The sequence below is a fragment of the Eublepharis macularius genome, chromosome 2 (genome assembly GCF_028583425.1).
Source record: "Eublepharis macularius isolate TG4126 chromosome 2, MPM_Emac_v1.0, whole genome shotgun sequence".
NCBI classification, from domain to species: Eukaryota; Metazoa; Chordata; class Lepidosauria; order Squamata; family Eublepharidae; genus Eublepharis; species Eublepharis macularius.
This window is the reverse complement of record NC_072791.1, coordinates 147,549,993-147,566,891: the sequence shown is the minus strand read 5'-3', so window position 1 is coordinate 147,566,891 and position 16,899 is coordinate 147,549,993. Positions and strand designations below refer to the sequence as shown.

Here is a 16,899-nt window from a genome sequence, read left to right as displayed (position 1 = left end):
CGATGTTTCTCTAGTCCCCCTCCGCTTTCTCACACCGGTTATCTCAATTCTAACTGCAGGAAGTGTAAACAATATTTATTTTCCAAGTTTTTAGTCCTTATTTAGTTCCCAATGTCTCCAATTTAACACTGCCTCTATTACTAATCGTTAGCTCTTTTAAAATCTGTCCATTAATTTATTTTCTCTTGGTCTTTTTGTTGCCAATCCGTTTAAAATAATCCAGTAACGATCTTTACCTTTGCCGATTCTGCGGGTTGTCTGTGTTGTTTCCTTTGCTTATTCTTTGGTAAAAGTTGTTACTGAAGCTTGGTTATGACGATCTTATGCCAATTTAATGATTCCTGAGGCACTGCAGAGATAGTAGCTCTCCCTTCTTCGAGGGGACCTCAGGGTGATGGTGGGAGTCCTTTATTCAGAACCCCCCCCTTCACTGAGATCTACACTCTCTTGGGGATGCGTAGCGTTCAAGCCCAACTTCTCCCTGAAGTTGGGATGGAAACGGGCATTTGGGTGCCCCGCTTTCCAACAAAAACAGTGTCTCAGACAGCCCCAGTTGGAGGCTGCATCAGATCTCCATTAATCCAAGCCGGAAGTCGTCCTCTTTCATATTTTAGTTTGGTCCTTTATGTTTGTGTGTGTTGCAGTGGTCATCAGTTTTTAATTTGATGCAGAAATGGAGGAATCTGCTACATGTTAGAAAGAAAAGTATGGAGTCAGTGTTGTACAAAGGTTGGGCATCACGTTGCAGCAATAATTTTAAAAACTTGCCAGATTCCCAGATTGGACCCAATACAAGGGCCAGTATTTTGCAACACTTGCTTCTTAAAGAACAAGTTCCAAGCCTTGTTTAGTAATCTAGGCAAACACAGTAGTAGCATTACAACACCAATCTTGCTACTTACTATTCTTGATGCTAAGAGATGGGCAGTGTACTCCTGGGGGTGGGGGGTGGGCAAAGCACCCTGGAAGCTGACTAGGAGTTACACCAGTGTGCCTTGGACTCACACCATCGTAACCCCCCTACGATGGCGCAGCAGTCTGGCACCGCTTCGCCTAGGTCTCTTGCCAGCACCCAGCCACAGTAGCTGGGCATGGGCACAACCAAGGTATAAGTCCATGTGCCAGCAGGCCAGGTGGTGGGGCACGAGTTAGTCTGCTCCCTAAGCCGTTTCAGAGATGGGAATGTCCCCTGCAGCTATGGAATGTTACACTGCAAAAAATGACAGTGTTGCCTGTAGGCACTCACCTCCCCCCTGTGCCCAGCCCTGTCCAAGAGGCCTGACAGAGCATAGGATACTGACTTCTGTAGCAACCAATCTGCTCGCATCCCTGAGGCAGCCAAGACTCCTGCCTGGCAGCCAATCAGTCCCCTGCCTACCCTACATAACCATAAGCAGCAGCCCCGAGGGTCCAACAGGCCTCTTTCCCCCATTGAGTGGCTTGGCCCCTGAACGGAGCAAGGCTCCATTGATCCCATTGGGGCCACCACAGTGTGCTGCCTCTGTCCCACCCCCACACCCCCCAGCAGTGCAGCAAAGGAGGTGGAATATGGAGTTTTGCCTGTGTGGTTGAGGGGAAGGCTGCGCTGCTGAGGCCTGAAATGCCAGGCAGACAGCTGTCAGGTCTAGGGTGTGGGGATGTTCCAGGGGGCCGGCCGGTCCCCATGCCACACGCATATGTGTACTGGGGGAAAACCCCTCTGTCTCTAGGAGACCATCAGAGGGGAGCAGCCACCACAAGGTTCTCTTCACCAGTGACTGTGGGGGTTTGGATAAGTGGCTGTCTGTCATTCCCCCATTTTGACTGGGACTGTTAACCAAGGGAGTACCAAAGGAAAGGAAGAGGTGGGAGAAGGACCATGCCCCCACCTTGAATTGGTGCTTCCACATGGAATACTGGTCTGGGGAGATTAGAGCACGTGTGTAGTGGTGTGTGTGCCAACTCTCTTGCAGTGCTTGTGGCATTAACAGTCCCAGTTGGACCAGTTCAGGTAGCCCAAGGGCTGCCTGAGGGCTGCCCAGGTTGGATGACACTCCTACTCCCGGTGTCCTTGTCTACTATCTCCAGGGGGTCCTTGTGAGTGGCTCTTTCGCCCCAGCATGGGGAGGCTGGCCGGCACCTGTGAAAGGATACCAGGCAGCTGTGGCAACCACTGGAGTGAGAGTCCTATGTGCACCTACCTAGCAGGGCATGCCCAAGAGCAGTTTTTGTCAGGACACCTGCCCTCATCTGAAGAGAGAGATCCTTTGCAGCAACAAGAGGGTTGGGGTGAGGAGCAGGCCATCCCCTTTGCACCCACGTGTGCATGGCTGGGCGGTGGAGGCCAGCCCTGTCCAGTGGGATGTGTGATGCTGGCATGGAGGGTGTCGCAAGGCTGTGGCTGATGTGGCCAAGGAAATGGCCCCCACCCATGCAGGGAGAGCCCAGAAACCTGGGTCCTGTTGGGTGCCTCAGTGCTCTCAGCAGTGCCCAAGGGGCCGTGGACTTACCTGATCAGTGACAGAGGCCGCCCCTGTGGCACCAGGGCTCCCCGCCGGATGGTTTCCCCCCTCCCCTGGCCGGGCAGCTCGATGCAGGTGCCATGACCATGGAGGCATGTGGTCCCTGGCTGCCTGCTCTCTGGTGGGGTGGTGATGAGGGTGTCAGTGGATAGTGGAGATTGTGGCTTGCTCATTGGCTATGCCTTTGCTTGCCACTTGTGGGCCTGTCATGGGTGGCGTAGCTATTGGGGGATGTTAGTGGGATTGTTGGGGGAATGGTGGGGGTATGCACCTCCTGCTGTAGCCTTGCTGGGCTCAGCTGCCAGCATAGCTCTCCCGTGAAGGTCCTTAGGGAGTGGACGAGTGGTGCCACAAATACACAAGTGCCGGTGGCACAGCGGGCCTCAGGATTACGCTGTTATTTACTATTGTATTGCATGAATTGACTGTAACAATATCATTTTAATATCACAGCTTTACATTATTTTTCCCATTTCGAAAGATAAAGTATTTTATTGTTTATTATTTTTCTAATACAGATAATTAAAATTATAGTTCTGAATGTCCACAGTCTCTTTACATTCAGTGGGATTTTTGCACTGCACATTTTTGGTCATTTAAAACAGAATCAACAGTGAAGGAAATTCTTGTTGTTTATTTGAATACTTTGCAACTGAAGACACTGGATTATATTTCCTAGCACAGAAAAAGTAAAAATTTACTCTGATCCTGTTGTCTTGCCCAGGGGATTCCAGTGCCTTTAAGCCTCCCAGAACCTCCACCTGTCACTTCTCCTCCCACTGATAAAAAGCCTGTACAGCCAGAAGAGAAACCCGGTTTGCAAACTGAACTAACCAAACCAGAAGAGAGGCCACCATTTGCTTCTGGAGGTAAATCTGGTTCTCTTCATATGAGTAAGTGAGTAAAAAGACACCATGGAGTCGGATCCCACAATCCATGAATGGGGAATGTGCTTGTGGTCATGGATCTTTCCCACTTTCCCCTCCTCACAGCAGGTTAATTCCTGGGATCACGGAACATGTGCAGAGTAACAGCCATCTGGGTCTGTGGGCCGCAGTGAGGAGGGGGAAGTTGCCTTTCTTGCCTCTTCCTTCAGCAGAGCTGTCTTGACAGAAGAGGGAGGAAGGAGCAGTTTTACTCCCTGTTCTCCCTGCTGCCCACTGAGCTGCATGGTTTTGCAAACCCAGGAAGAAATCTGCAATTCTTGTGTGAGGGGATCACTCGATCTAACTCCACAAGTGTAAAATGTTCCTTATGTTAAGTTTGGCTAGTGGACAGTATTTTTTGTTGATAGAAAATGGATGTTTAGGTGCAAGAGTAAGGAAGAAGAAAGGAAACACTTTTCACAGCTGTAGGGCCACTTTGAAAGCCCACTCCCAACGGTCAGCCCCCATGTTTCTTTTCGCCCCAGGATCAAACCCTGAAAAAACTAGTTCCTTGTGTGTTCATCATAAACTGGCTAAGGATGTCTGGTGCCTCTAAGTTCACAAAGCTGCCTCCTAGGCACAGAGCAGTCTTTAAATTGTATGTGTGTTTTAGTAAGGCAGCAAATGGCTGATTAAATGAATAAATGTTCCTCATACAGAAAGCAGACAGTTTGCCCAAAATACTGGAAAAAATGCAAGACTGAAAGCATTTAGGTCAGTGGTGAAACATTTGCAGTTCCAGTTGTGGCCCCAGCAGGCATAGCATCTGCACCTTGACCAAGTCCTCTTGCAGTCTGATAGGGATCCTTTTGTTTTATCACATTCATTTCCACCCTTGGTTTGAAACTCAGGCTATTTGCTTACTTATGCAATGAAGAAATAATTGTGATTAATGTTAAAAGAGTGTAGTAGAGTTATGAGTAGTTAATTTTTTTTTACAGAATGAAGGATGTTCTGCTGGAAATATCATTGATATTGTAACAGATAATATTACAGCAGATATTTTAAAAGCATTTTTCATTTGAGATCATCTCCCTGATATGGTAATTATTGGGTGTTTTTTAGATCAGTTCATTTTCTTGTGATAACCTTTTCCAAATTGAAGTAAACACCTGACTTTCATTTTCCCATTTGGTGACAATGGACCCTTCTTCCTCCCATGCAGTCCAGAACAGATGATTTATACACAGTTCATTTTCCGTTTCTGCCGTAGTTGGAGCCAAAGGTGAAAAGGGGGATCCAGGCGAAAAAGGTGAACGTGGCCCTAAAGGGGATTCCAGGGTTGGTGGAGTTCTGCCAGCAGGTGGTGCAAAAGGTGAAAAGGTAAAGGGATTATCCGTTTCCTTCCTTAGCTATATTCATTGAAGGACCGTGAAGCTTTTTCAGTATTAGTCGTGACTTAAGGAATAGGCTCTTTCCTTTCTTGTGCCACATCCAGAGCTTCCTAAAATAGAGCTCACCTTCTTACTCACTGTCCTAGCCTTGCCTGTCCCAGCTACTGTCATTGAGTGTCCTTGGACTTCCTGAGAATGTTTCCATGCTTGCATGCCTTTAATTTTTGTTCTACACATGCATAGAAAATTACAGGGTTTTTTATGAGCAGTTAAGTGAAACACAATTCAGGCTGGTCAGTTTCTAATGAACTCTGTGGAGAATCTTAGGTTACTATAATTCTGCATGTGTGAGAGGGGAAAAAAGCTAGAATTGCACCAGCACAAAGCAAAAAACGTGTGTAAAGCTAGAGGTTGATGCCATGATGAAGTGGTGAATCAAGAGTAATTGGAACTGTTAGTCCAGCTCATACGTACATTCTTCTGTGTGAATTCGTTTCTCTCAACCATCCCTGTCCATGTTCTAATGCTCCTTTTGACCCCATGCACACCTGTGGAATTCTTACACAGGGCGATAGGTGCAGCCACAAAAAGCCACAAAATGTCAGGAATGAGGTTATGTATAGTTCTAACAGTAAGACTTCAGCATTTCAGGCAAAAGTGCTGCTTAACAGAATGCCTTTTAAAATAAACATATTGTTTAAAAATGTTTTCTTGCATACACACAATTTATCTTTAGTCACACAGTGAATGCCTTTTGGAATGTGCTCAGCCAATCAGATCTCCAGTGGCCAGTCAGAAGCTCTGCTGGGCAAAAGTCCCACTTGGTCTCACCTACTTCCTGAAAATACTTGGTGTAAGCAACAGGAAGGGTGACGACAGGCATCACGGAGGCTATGTGGGGCACTTTAGAGGACCTCTACTCTAAGGCAACACAATCATGTTCTATGCTAAACACATGGATTTTGAGAAATACTGGCAAGCAAGCTGGAGGACAGTCTTCTCAGAGCTACTGCTTTTCCACAGAAGAGATGGTAGTGTGTGGCAGAAGAACTGAAGTGGAGTGTGAAATAGGGATATCTAGGCTTGAGACCCTAGCTGCTGCTTGCAATGCATCTACCACAAAGGTTTTTTAAAGCTCTGATTTTGTGGAAGAGAACATTTGATATCTTTGTAATAAACAGAAGAGCAAGATTTGGGTCCAGTAGCACCTTAAAGACGATTTCCAGGGTATGAGTTCTAATATACTGTCCATCAAAACACACTGTACTCATATTCTCATTTTCTTTACCACAAAATATAATTACCCCCCCTTTCTTTATGTTGATAATGCAGTCTCATACTGCTGTTTGACTAAATATTAATATGTTAAATACAGAAAATGTTGCTTTTTTATCTTTCAGGGAGAGAAAGGAGAGCTGGGTGTTAAGGTAAGCACATTTCCTAAATGTCATCTTTTAAAAAGTATTCTTAGTAGTACTGTGATGGGAATTTACTGGGGGTAGGCAGTGGCATAGATCAATGTTGTCTTTGTGTGAATTAGAGATCCATCCTGTCCACCATATAATCAGAAAGCATATTTTATAGGGCATAATTCCATGCCATCCAGCTTCCTGCCTATAGTGGTGCTCGTTCCACATGCTCCAGCAGAAGAATCTTTCTTAATGTTAGTGAATGAGAATCTTAACTCAAATAATGAGAAGTAGTTTAATAAACTTATCCCTGTGTGATTTCTATTCCTTGTAGCTAGCCCAGGTGAGGTATACTCAGACTTTTTACTAAGACGTTCAACTTTGGTGTAGTGGTTAAAAGCATCGGGACTCTAATCTGGAGAACCGGGTTTGATTGGTTAAGGTCTTTGCAGGAAGGGAAATAACAACGACAACAACAAAAATAAAAATGTGTGTTACTGAGTGGTCCAGAATTTGAGCCAGTGACCCAAGTTTTTAAAAAACCAAGACACTGAGTTGGCATGGCAAGGTTTAGTATTAAAGTTATTGATTCCTTTTGGTTTTTGATAGGAGTGCAAAACAGATATGCTGTTATTGATATGGAGGTTTGTAATAATTGGTCTGGGTGCCAATGCCAAATGATGCTTGGGAGCAAATTCTTGCTCCCAAGACCAGCATCAAGTGCACTGATATTGAACTGCCTGTACTGATTCATTTAAAAATGGAAGCGGTGTGTGGTTGAAACAAGGGAGATGACAAGTGTTGTGTGTGATTACATCTTTACTGAAATGCAAGAGTGGGAAGCAGGAAGTTCTCTCATAACAAAGAAAGCAAAGAAAGTGCTTCACTTACAGCAGATGCCCACGTTCATTGTCCAAAGTCTCAAAAAGAAATGGTGTCCGGATTGTTTTTTTCTTACATATTTCTCCCTTGCCTTTAGGGAAATGCAGGCTTTGGGTATCCAGGCTCTAAAGGACAGAAAGGCGAACCTGGTGCAAAAGGATCTCCTGGCCCTGCTGGCCCCCCCGGCCCTCCGGGGACAATTGTGCAAGGCCCTGATGGCTCAGTTATAGAGCAAGTTACTGGACCTCCAGGACCCACAGGTCCACCAGGACTGCCTGGGAAAGATGGTGTACCTGGAAAGGATGGCGAGCCTGTAAGTCACCTTCAAGCAGTGGCTGATAGGGGTGTGCAGAAATATTTTTTTCTATTTACAGTTGAATTCTGTTTTGTTTTTGTTTTGAACCCTTTTTCTTTTCATCATGATTTTTGTTTTGCTCCCAACAGTGGTTGGAAAGATTTCCCTTTTAGAGTTAATTAGCTCATTGCTGCTCTCCATTGAAGGAGTGATGCTTGGATAAATTCAGAGTGATAGTTTTACTCAAGTACTTGTTTACATGCTTCAGATCCTCCAGACAATCAAGACAGGTCTTAGTTAGAGGGGATCTGTGTGTATGAGAGAGAGCTTTCAGCAACCTGCTTATTACATTTGTTTTCTGTTATCTGACATGTTTGTGCAACAACAGCCCCAAATTATGTTCACTTCAGACAGGGACAGACCCAAACATTCTTCCTTTTGGTACATGGGCTTACTTTCCTTCGAAGTCTTAGCCAAATCCCTTGTGATTGTTGAGGAGGCACCAAGGAATGTGGGGCCTGGAACTTGTGGGAGTAGCTTGAAATGATAGATAGTTGCTAAATTACTCAAGGTGGAAAAGCTGCTAACATCTATGTTTTCTTCCTATTAGGGGGATCCTGGTGAAGATGGTAAACCAGTAAGTTCTGCTATATTTGTGTCTCACCTTTCAGTCCTTATGTGGAATTGATATAATTGTTGAGTATATTTGACAGTTAGTCAGTAGTTGCCTGAAAAATGTCAGCATCATAGAACAGAGAAAGTGTTTTTAATGTCTAGAAAAATACCTCCCTGCTGAGTGAGTGCATACTTGTGAGAGAAAGAGAGGAGAGAGGAGAATTTATCAAAATATGTGTGTGCGGGGAGGTTCTACTTGGTTTTATATAGAAATTATCACATTATTAATATTGTTTGCAGACCTAGAAATAAATAGTGGCTCACCAATTATGGGTACATCCACTGACAGACTGTAAAGCCTAGGCATTAATATTGAGTTAAGGCATTGAATCCTTAATGAGTATGTATTGCCTTAAATTCTATGTAGACTGACCACCCCTTCTATGCCTGAAGCTGTACTTAGAGGAGGTGCTCTCCATAGGGCTAAATCGTACCCTTCAACACTGCACCGTGACCAGCCTTTGCCTGGAATGGGAGGTCTTCGTAGACCATCTTGCTTGTTCCTCCCCAGGGCTGTGCACACAAGCTACTTGTGTTCATACTATGGATAGTGTAGGTGCATAAAACAGGACTATAGAGTGTCATTGTGCATAAGGTCCTTCCTTTCCAGATATTTCAGCTCACTTGGAAGTATATACGGGTTGCCAGTGAGGGAAAGAGAGTTGGCAGTGTGAGGTATGAGGTAAAGGATTCCATTGGTCCATGCTGGAATCTTTGTGCGTATGTCTTAATTGCAGCACTGTACGTGGGCACTGAACAAGTGCCATTCAGACACAAAAGATTACAGAGTTTTTTGAGTGCCAAGCACTTCCCTTCCCTCGTCTAATGGCTTTTGTCAACTCAGCATAATGTGATAAAGGTGGGATGGCACCATATTCCCTCAGTTCTCTCTTTGCAGGCACAAAGAACATACACATTGGAGTTGGTTTCTGTATTCTGCTATGCAATTTTAAGAATCATATACTTTCTTCTGGAGCCAAGATGCCTCCAAAAGCCCTTTCTTAGAAGTATGCAGACTGTGCCATTTTTTAAAACAGCAAACTGACGTCCACTCCTTCAGCTGTATCAGACGGCAAGAAAGGGATGGTATCTTAAACACCCAGTGTACAATCAATGCATTTCGAATGCACAGTTCAGTAGTAGCAGAAGGAAATGAAGGAATGCAGACTAGTTAGCCTCAGTTGTTGTTGGTGGAAAGTGTCATCAAGTTATAACTGACTTATGGCTACCCCAGTCGTGGTTTTCAGGGCAAGAGACTAACAGAGGTGGTTTGCCATCACCTACTTCTGCAACCCTGGTCTTTATTAGAGGTCTCCCATCCAATTACTAACCAAGGTCAACCCCACTTAGCCTCCAAGATCTAATGAGATTGGGCTTGCCTGGGCTATCCAGGTTAGGGTAGTGCCAGTGGACAAAGAGAAAATTGGAGTTCTGAGAAAGGAAGGTATGTTACTGCTCAGCTGTGACATTTCAGATAGCTAATTATCAAATTTAAGTATGGCAAATAGCATTTGTATTTTATAAACACACTCCCCTATTTAGATTTAATTCCAGATGAGAAGAAAAAACTGGCTAAGATATTACAGACAGGAACAATGAAACTGTTTCAGCAGCAAATAGCCACAGCAAATCAACCACATTCTTTCTGGTAGTGGGGGGACTCCTCCTGAATGTCAAAAACGAAGAACTCACTCCTCATTGTGGGAATACAACTACAAAGAGCAGGAAACTTGGCATCAACAGGCAACAGTAGGACATAAAGGAAATTTATTGGCACTACCATAAAGCAGGAATTTCAATAGAAATTTTGCTGTGCTGAACTGGTTGGCAATGGAGTGCTCTCCTGCCTTGACACATTTCTCCAAGCATTCTTTGGAGGCTATACAAACCAACCCCCAACCCCCGTTGTGCATGTTTTGAAACTCCACAGATTGATGATTTAGAGGGAGGACTGTGTTCTTCATGATTTTGGTGCCATTAAATGCAAAAATATCCACCCCAGAACCTCATATACCCCATCCTTCTTGAAAAGAACAGCATGTGTTTGTGCATGCACAGCCAACACCTGCCTTGTGCACGTGAGACAAAGAACTGAAAGCTTTGATTAAGCTTTCCTGGGCAAAACTAAAGTTATCAGTGATGATTGATGATGGCTGAATGGGAGTGGCTATCAGAGTCCTGAATAGCCTGGAATGGGAGAGCGGATAAGGAGAAGATCAGCAGGGTGTGGAGGTGATTAATTCAGAAACTTCTGGAAGACCCTATTATCTTAGGATCTTTGCACCTCTCCAGGGATGTGGGGCTGAAAGCTAGTCTCGCCTGGTGAGTAGTAGCTTTTCAGCTCCGAGCCAGGAGTTGGTTGCCATTTCGTGCTTTGCCAAGCAGCGTTTCTGTGTTTAAAACACATGAGGAGCAGGGCTTTTGATATTGCCATATTCATAAACTTCCTATTAATGTGAGGGTAGGTTGGACTGCTAACAATGTGGATGCTCTAATTTGAATAATTTGCTATGAAATTTTTAAAAATTATGGGATAAGATTTGTATATAAATTGCCTTTAGAAATGGACTGTTTTGTGGTTTTATAAAGGTCTTAAAACATAAGAACAAGGAATCTTGTGGCACCTTCAATATATTAGCCTTTAAGGCGCCACAGATATCTTTGTTGTTTTGGCTGCAATGAACTAAGACCTATGGGAAGTTAAAATAGCCTATAAGGCTGTAAAGTGCATGACTAGTATCGTTTTCTTAAGCAAAATAACATTTTAGGGCTTCCAATCTAAGAAATATATCAGAAGGGGGGAAACAAAAGTAGGCAAATAAAATTAGAAAACATTCCAAATCTTTCATTAGATTGAATTTATAAGGATGTATAAGCACATTTTCTATAACAACAACATTCGATTTATATACTGCCCTTCAGGACCACTTAATGCCCACTCAGAACTGTTTGCAAAGTGTGTTATTATTATCCTCATAACAATCAACCTGTGAGGTGGATGAGGCTGAGAAAGCTATGAAAGAGCTGTGACTGACCCAAGGTCAGCCAGCTGGTTTCAAGCGGAGGAGTGGGGAATCAAACCTAGCTCTTCAGATTAGAGTCCTGCTGCTCTTAACCACTACACCAAACTGGCTCTCTGCATGGGTTCTTTTGCCACAAATGAGTAAATGTAACAGTCAAATAGTCAAATACAATAGTCAAATAGTCAAATTCTTTAATAAACTGACCAGTAATATGTGTGGTACTTTTTGGCAGAATGTAGTCTTTGCAGATGTTGACTGTGTTCTAACTGATCTTGAGTCAGCTGATCTTGATGCAAAGGCAACTGGCAGTACAGATGTTTTCAGGAGAAAGTTAATCTTGGTGTGATTTTAGTTTTCCTTCCATATTATATGCAATTAAACATGTGTCCCCATGTAAAGAAAAATATACTTGTTTCTTCTGTGAACACCCAGGCCTTACTTGATTACTTATTTGTTCTTTATGCAGGGTGATGTCGGCCCTCAGGGATTTCCTGGGACCCCAGGGGAGTCTGGCCAAAAAGGAGAAAAGGTATGGGCGCTGGATTATGTGTACATAAAACAGGTTACATTCCCACTCTACTTTCAGCTTTATTTGTTTGTTTACAGTGCCTTTTCACTGCTTTTTGTCCATAATTGTTCTAAAAAAACAATGACAACAACAACAACAACAACAACAACAACAATACAATTACAATTATAACACTTATAACAAGAATGTAAAACTCTGGTCAGCAGCTACCCAGATAAACATTTAATACTGGCCATGCTCTGAGGAGCATACTGCCTGTGACTACCTGGTGGGAATGCAGCCAGTGTTCTCAGCCCTGTAATTTTTTTCTCTGTCCTTAGGGTGATCCAGGAGTTGGTTCACAAGGTCCCCCTGGTCCACCGGGACCACCTGGGCTACCTGGATTTAGTTCTAAACTGGACAAATTGGTGAGTTCCAAATGAGCACAATAAATGCACAGGAAGGGACAAGTTCTTGTTTCCTATGCAGCCTTGTTGTTTATGCTCTGGATCTACTGTGGTGCTTCCATATTTATTCCAAAAGGGTAGCTGTGTAGCAGCAAAGTATAGCAGACATCAAGTGGAACCATTAAGATTAACAAAGTTCATTCCTTCATAAAGGAATGAACTTGAGATTGCAGATTGAGACGCCCTTGAGAAAGCCCAGCGAAACGGGCTTTCCACTAGCAGCCTGTTGGGCAGGGCAAAATGTTGCAGCATCTCCCGGTCCTTTGGCATCTGAGAAACACAAGGAAATGTTGTTACTTCTGAAGAGAGACTTATTATTATTTACCTCATGTCTGGGAGGACTCTGCAGCTCACAACATACTCTTGACCTGCAGAAGAAAAAAGACAAGGAACAATATTTACTCTCAGCTTTATAGAACCAGCTGTTGAATAGTTCTTATGCAGTGTATCTTGGATGTCATTATATTTATTGCTCTTTGACCATACTTATTATAGTAGAGTTTAGGAAGAATATGTATTGTACAAGTAGCACTTTAGCACCTTTGCACTTTTTGCTTGCACTATATATGGCTTTATCATATTGTTGATTGACTACCACAGGGTGGGGAAGGTGATTACATCAGAATTACCTAGCAAGGCAGCCAAGAGTGGGTAGATGTGCTAATCTGAGCCATGCTGCCTTTTGCCCCAGTTCCATTTAGCCTTATTGCTTTTGACCTTCTTGGTAAATCTTTGTACATTTCTTCCAGACATTTATTGATATGGAAGGCTCTGGCTTTGGAGGTGACTTGGAAAGTTTACGGGTAAGTGCCTAACCAGTCTGTGGAGCCAGACTAGCATTGCATTCAGTTGCTTTTCTTTCCCTTGGAAGGTGATGTACAGAGTATTCCTCCGACATTAAACAGGTGGCATGTGTGCAGGATAGGGCTATTCCAGCTCAGTCGGTGGATGACTCTCCCAGGCAGATGATGAAACCTCTGATATGTTCAGAGTAGAAAAGACTGAGCGTGCATGGCAAATGTTGTTTGTGGTGTTTCAGGGACCCAGAGGACCTCCTGGGCCCCCAGGGCCTCCTGGAGTGCCTGGCTTGCCAGGACAACCTGGGAGATTTGGGATGAATGGCACTGACCTTCCAGGACCACCCGGCCTCCCTGGAGTACCAGGCAGAGATGGAAGCCCAGGACTTCCAGGACCTCCGGTAAGTAAATAGCTTGTGCTGGGAGAAATAATTGAAGATGATACAACGAGAAGATGCCTCCAAATTCTGCCCAGCACCTTCCAGTATAATTTGTTCTGTGCTTGGTTATCAACCCTTTGGCTGGAATTTCAGATATACATGAAGAGGAAGGAGTTAGTTGCTGCTAGGCTTCTTAAGTTTGTATGGTAAAGATCTTTGGCATCTAGAGTCAGATGCATACGGATATTGCAATGAGAGAATAACCTCTTTGTTGGCCCACAGTATTACATCAGTAGCATCTTCTGAGTGTATCTAGAAATGGGGCTTTGACTAAGTAATGAAAAGAGGCAGGCTTGTGAAGATGGGAAAATTAGTCCTTCAGCCCTGTTTCAAATGAATGTAGCAAATATGCCAGTAGATGTGCCTTTGAGCACCACCCAAAACTAAAACGTGAACGTGTTTGCAAGATATAATAATGTGGATAATGCTTTAGTATGGTAGAGTAGCTCACAAGCCTTGTTGTTATGACTATCTAAAAGTGGTAGATGTAATGCAGAGCAATGCTACACATAGTACACACATCCAATCAGAAGTCCAATGGCTACTTTTCCTTGGAAGGGGATTATACTGAGGCCCCCTCACAGCCGCTCCCTTCTCCTACAAAATTCTAGACCTGTGTTCTTTCTTGCATGCACGCTTTAGAACCCAAGTGGAGGGAAAGCAGTTTAAGGAGGTGATTTCAGGTACACACCTGGCAGTTGGATAAAGTGTTGAACACCCACCAACATTGCTGGTGCTTCTCCACTGAGAGTTGCTTCCTGCCAGAACTGCTTTTAGGAAAAAGCAGATGTTGTAAGGTGTCTGTTCCACATATATAACTTGAAGTTTCTTTGGCAGGGCCCTCCCGGTCCTCCAGGAAAAGATGGGATCCCTGGCCTGCCTGGGGCAAGTGGAGCAAATGTACGTATCCCTTCTGTGAACATTCCTTAAAAGAATGGCCAGAGCAGCAAACTGTTTAGGGTTAACCTGCTCAGTGGTCTCCAGCGTGGTAATTGTGATGTGAAGCTCTTTACCAAAATTATTTCTGTGTGAATGTATTGTTCTTTTCCTTCACTCTTTCTAGGGAGAACCAGGAGAACTAGGCCTTCCAGGAGCACCTGGACCCAAGGTACAGTAATTCACTATTTGACAAAATTCTTAGTGTATCATCTTTTGTCTCTAACTTGGCAACAGTATCCATTTGTTAGGTTTTACCCCATGCAATGAACCAACGCTTGAGATACTGCAATATATCTACTTTCTATTAATCTCTTTTTACAGGCTGCTTCTGCACTATAAGTATAGGCCACTTTGAACCTATTACAGTATAATTTTTCCCTGAATGGAAAACTGGGATTTGTAATTCTGTGGCATTAGAAATAGTTCTTCAGAGCACCTTCAGTGCTGCTTTGGCTAAACACTTCTCTTTGTGCTTCCTCCTTACACTTCACCTGATGTCTGTTTCTATGTAATTACTGCTACTAGTAGAAGTTGAGCTGCCAGGCAAACTCCCAGCCTGATCGTAGCCTTACAAATTCCCACTCACTGTCATGCATAGTCTAATTCCAGCCTGGGAAGACAGAGTGGTCAGCTTGACTTCACCATGGAGAAAACAAGCCAGTGCTGCCCCAAATTCAACAAGATTCACAATCAGTGTTTCTTTTATAAGTTTGCGGCTTTACATAGCTGTATGATCATTATTACCTCTAATGATCAAATAGAAATACAATGGATATGTTCATGTAGCAGTCATTTCCATGTAAGCAAATGGTGATTGGAGGTATACAGATAGACAAGTATTCAATATTTGTTGTGATCTTGACATCATGCATTCTTGTCTTGAAACTGGAACGTGAACAACCACTTCCAGTGCCCATCTGATGCACTACGTTTGCCACCTGCAGGAGTTTCTCCATGTAGGAAAATATTTACAATTATGTTTCCTTCATATTTAGACCAGGCCTTAGTCTAATTGTACAGTGAGTATATTGGACAGTCATAGAAAATGAAGCTCTCTTCTACCACAGATCATTATGACATTATTCTTTTCCTGCTTCTCAATCTTCTTGTCTTCCAACATTTTCTTCCACCTAACCAGAACAGTCTGCTTCCTATTCCCCCTGATGTGTTAGAGCTACTTTCTTATTACTACACAGCCCCACATAGGGGAAGACCAAAATTTGAGGTAACATCTCTGTGGATATTTTCTTGTGGCACGATTTAGATGTATGTTACAACTGTCTCCTTTTTAAAAAGAATATAATTTGATTTGAGCATAAAGAGGCAGTACAGCAAAACAGTTGGTTTCATGCATGCAAAGCGGTTGGTAGAATTTTAGTTGAGTGCTGATGAAATGCTTGTTATGACTTGAACCTTGCATTACTACATGCAGCTCTTTATCATGAGTATGTCTAATTCTCAGGGTGGCCAAATCTGTGGATACTTCATTCCAGAGACTGGAGTCATGAACAGACAAGATAGATAAAACTCTGAAATTAAAAACACACTGAAGTGTGTGTTAACCTCCTCAATAATCCAACAACAAACAACAACAACAGCAGCGATAATTTATTTGATTTCTAGCCCACCCTCCCTGTGAGCCGGCTCAGGGCAGATTACAACCATATCATAAATCAGATAAACCATTTAAATACTTTAAAAATCAGAGTCAACAGTAAATACATATAAAATCCCAAGATGGCGGCTCCTTCCATATCATCCCAGCCAGGGGTCATTTAGTAGAAAAAGAGCTGCAGGAACTCATTAGCATAACTCTGGCACAACTCATTAGCATGTGCCATGCCCCTTGACATCACCAGAAGTGTGTCATTGGTATAACTGATTTGCATATGCCACACCCCCTGACATCACTGGAAGTGTGTCAGAAGGCAACATCTACCCCTCAGGCTCCACCCCAAAAATCTTCAGGTATTTCCCAGTTCAGAACTGGAAAGCCTACCTGGAGAAAAATTGCTTCAAAAGCACAAAGAAAATAGTCAAGATGTTAAATGGTTTTATTAAAAAATCAACAACTCTACAATTAACAATTAACTAATACAAATAACCATAAATGATATATTTAACTCAGAACCAATCTGCTTTCAAAAGCTGTGGGAACCATAACAATGTCAACTTCAGTCAACAAAAGAATGAAAGCAACACACACACACAGCCTCACCCACTCCATGAAAATAAAACAGAATGAACTCAAAGCAGCACACACATACACAGAAACCCCTGAATGAAATGGAAAGCAGAATGAACTCAAAGCAGCTAAAGCCTCCTCTGCAAAGGCAACCCCAGCAGCTCTGCTTACACACTCTCTCTCTCTCACGAATGAAAAAAGCAGAATGAACTCACTCAAAGCAGCTAAAGCCTTCTTTGCAAAGGTGACCCCCAGCAGCTCTGCTTACACTCGCTGTCTCTCTCATGAAAAAAGCAGAATGAATTCAAAGCGGCTTACCCTCCTCTGCAGAGTCCTGCCAGGCCCCAGCTCACTCTCTCACTCTCTCTCTCACAGAGGAATGGGAAAAAAGTAGAATGAACTCAAAGCAGCTAAGCGTCCTCTGCAGAGCCTGCAGGGCCGAAGGAGGAAGGAATCACATGGGCAGATTCAAGAGCTTCCGGAATGGTGTTCCAGTGCGTCCCCCCTCAAAATGAGTC

At 43.5% G+C, this 16,899-nt stretch overlaps 1 protein-coding gene across 2 annotated transcripts in view; it reads left to right on the top strand.

Moving 5' to 3' along the window:
• Nucleotides 1–16,899, top strand: part of COL18A1 (collagen type XVIII alpha 1 chain) — a 134,272-nt gene that overhangs the window by 74,934 nt on the left and 42,439 nt on the right. For both annotated transcript variants that reach the window (XM_054971541.1, XM_054971540.1), the window contains exons 5-15: nucleotides 3,226–3,370; nucleotides 4,641–4,750; nucleotides 6,162–6,188; nucleotides 7,150–7,365; nucleotides 7,958–7,984; nucleotides 11,512–11,574; nucleotides 11,895–11,981; nucleotides 12,770–12,823; nucleotides 13,060–13,218; nucleotides 14,095–14,157; nucleotides 14,321–14,365. In XM_054971541.1, the coding sequence (XP_054827516.1) occupies nucleotides 3,226–3,370; nucleotides 4,641–4,750; nucleotides 6,162–6,188; nucleotides 7,150–7,365; nucleotides 7,958–7,984; nucleotides 11,512–11,574; nucleotides 11,895–11,981; nucleotides 12,770–12,823; nucleotides 13,060–13,218; nucleotides 14,095–14,157; nucleotides 14,321–14,365 (996 nt within the window). The remainder of the gene's footprint in view (nucleotides 1–3,225; nucleotides 3,371–4,640; nucleotides 4,751–6,161; nucleotides 6,189–7,149; nucleotides 7,366–7,957; nucleotides 7,985–11,511; nucleotides 11,575–11,894; nucleotides 11,982–12,769; nucleotides 12,824–13,059; nucleotides 13,219–14,094; nucleotides 14,158–14,320; nucleotides 14,366–16,899) is intronic.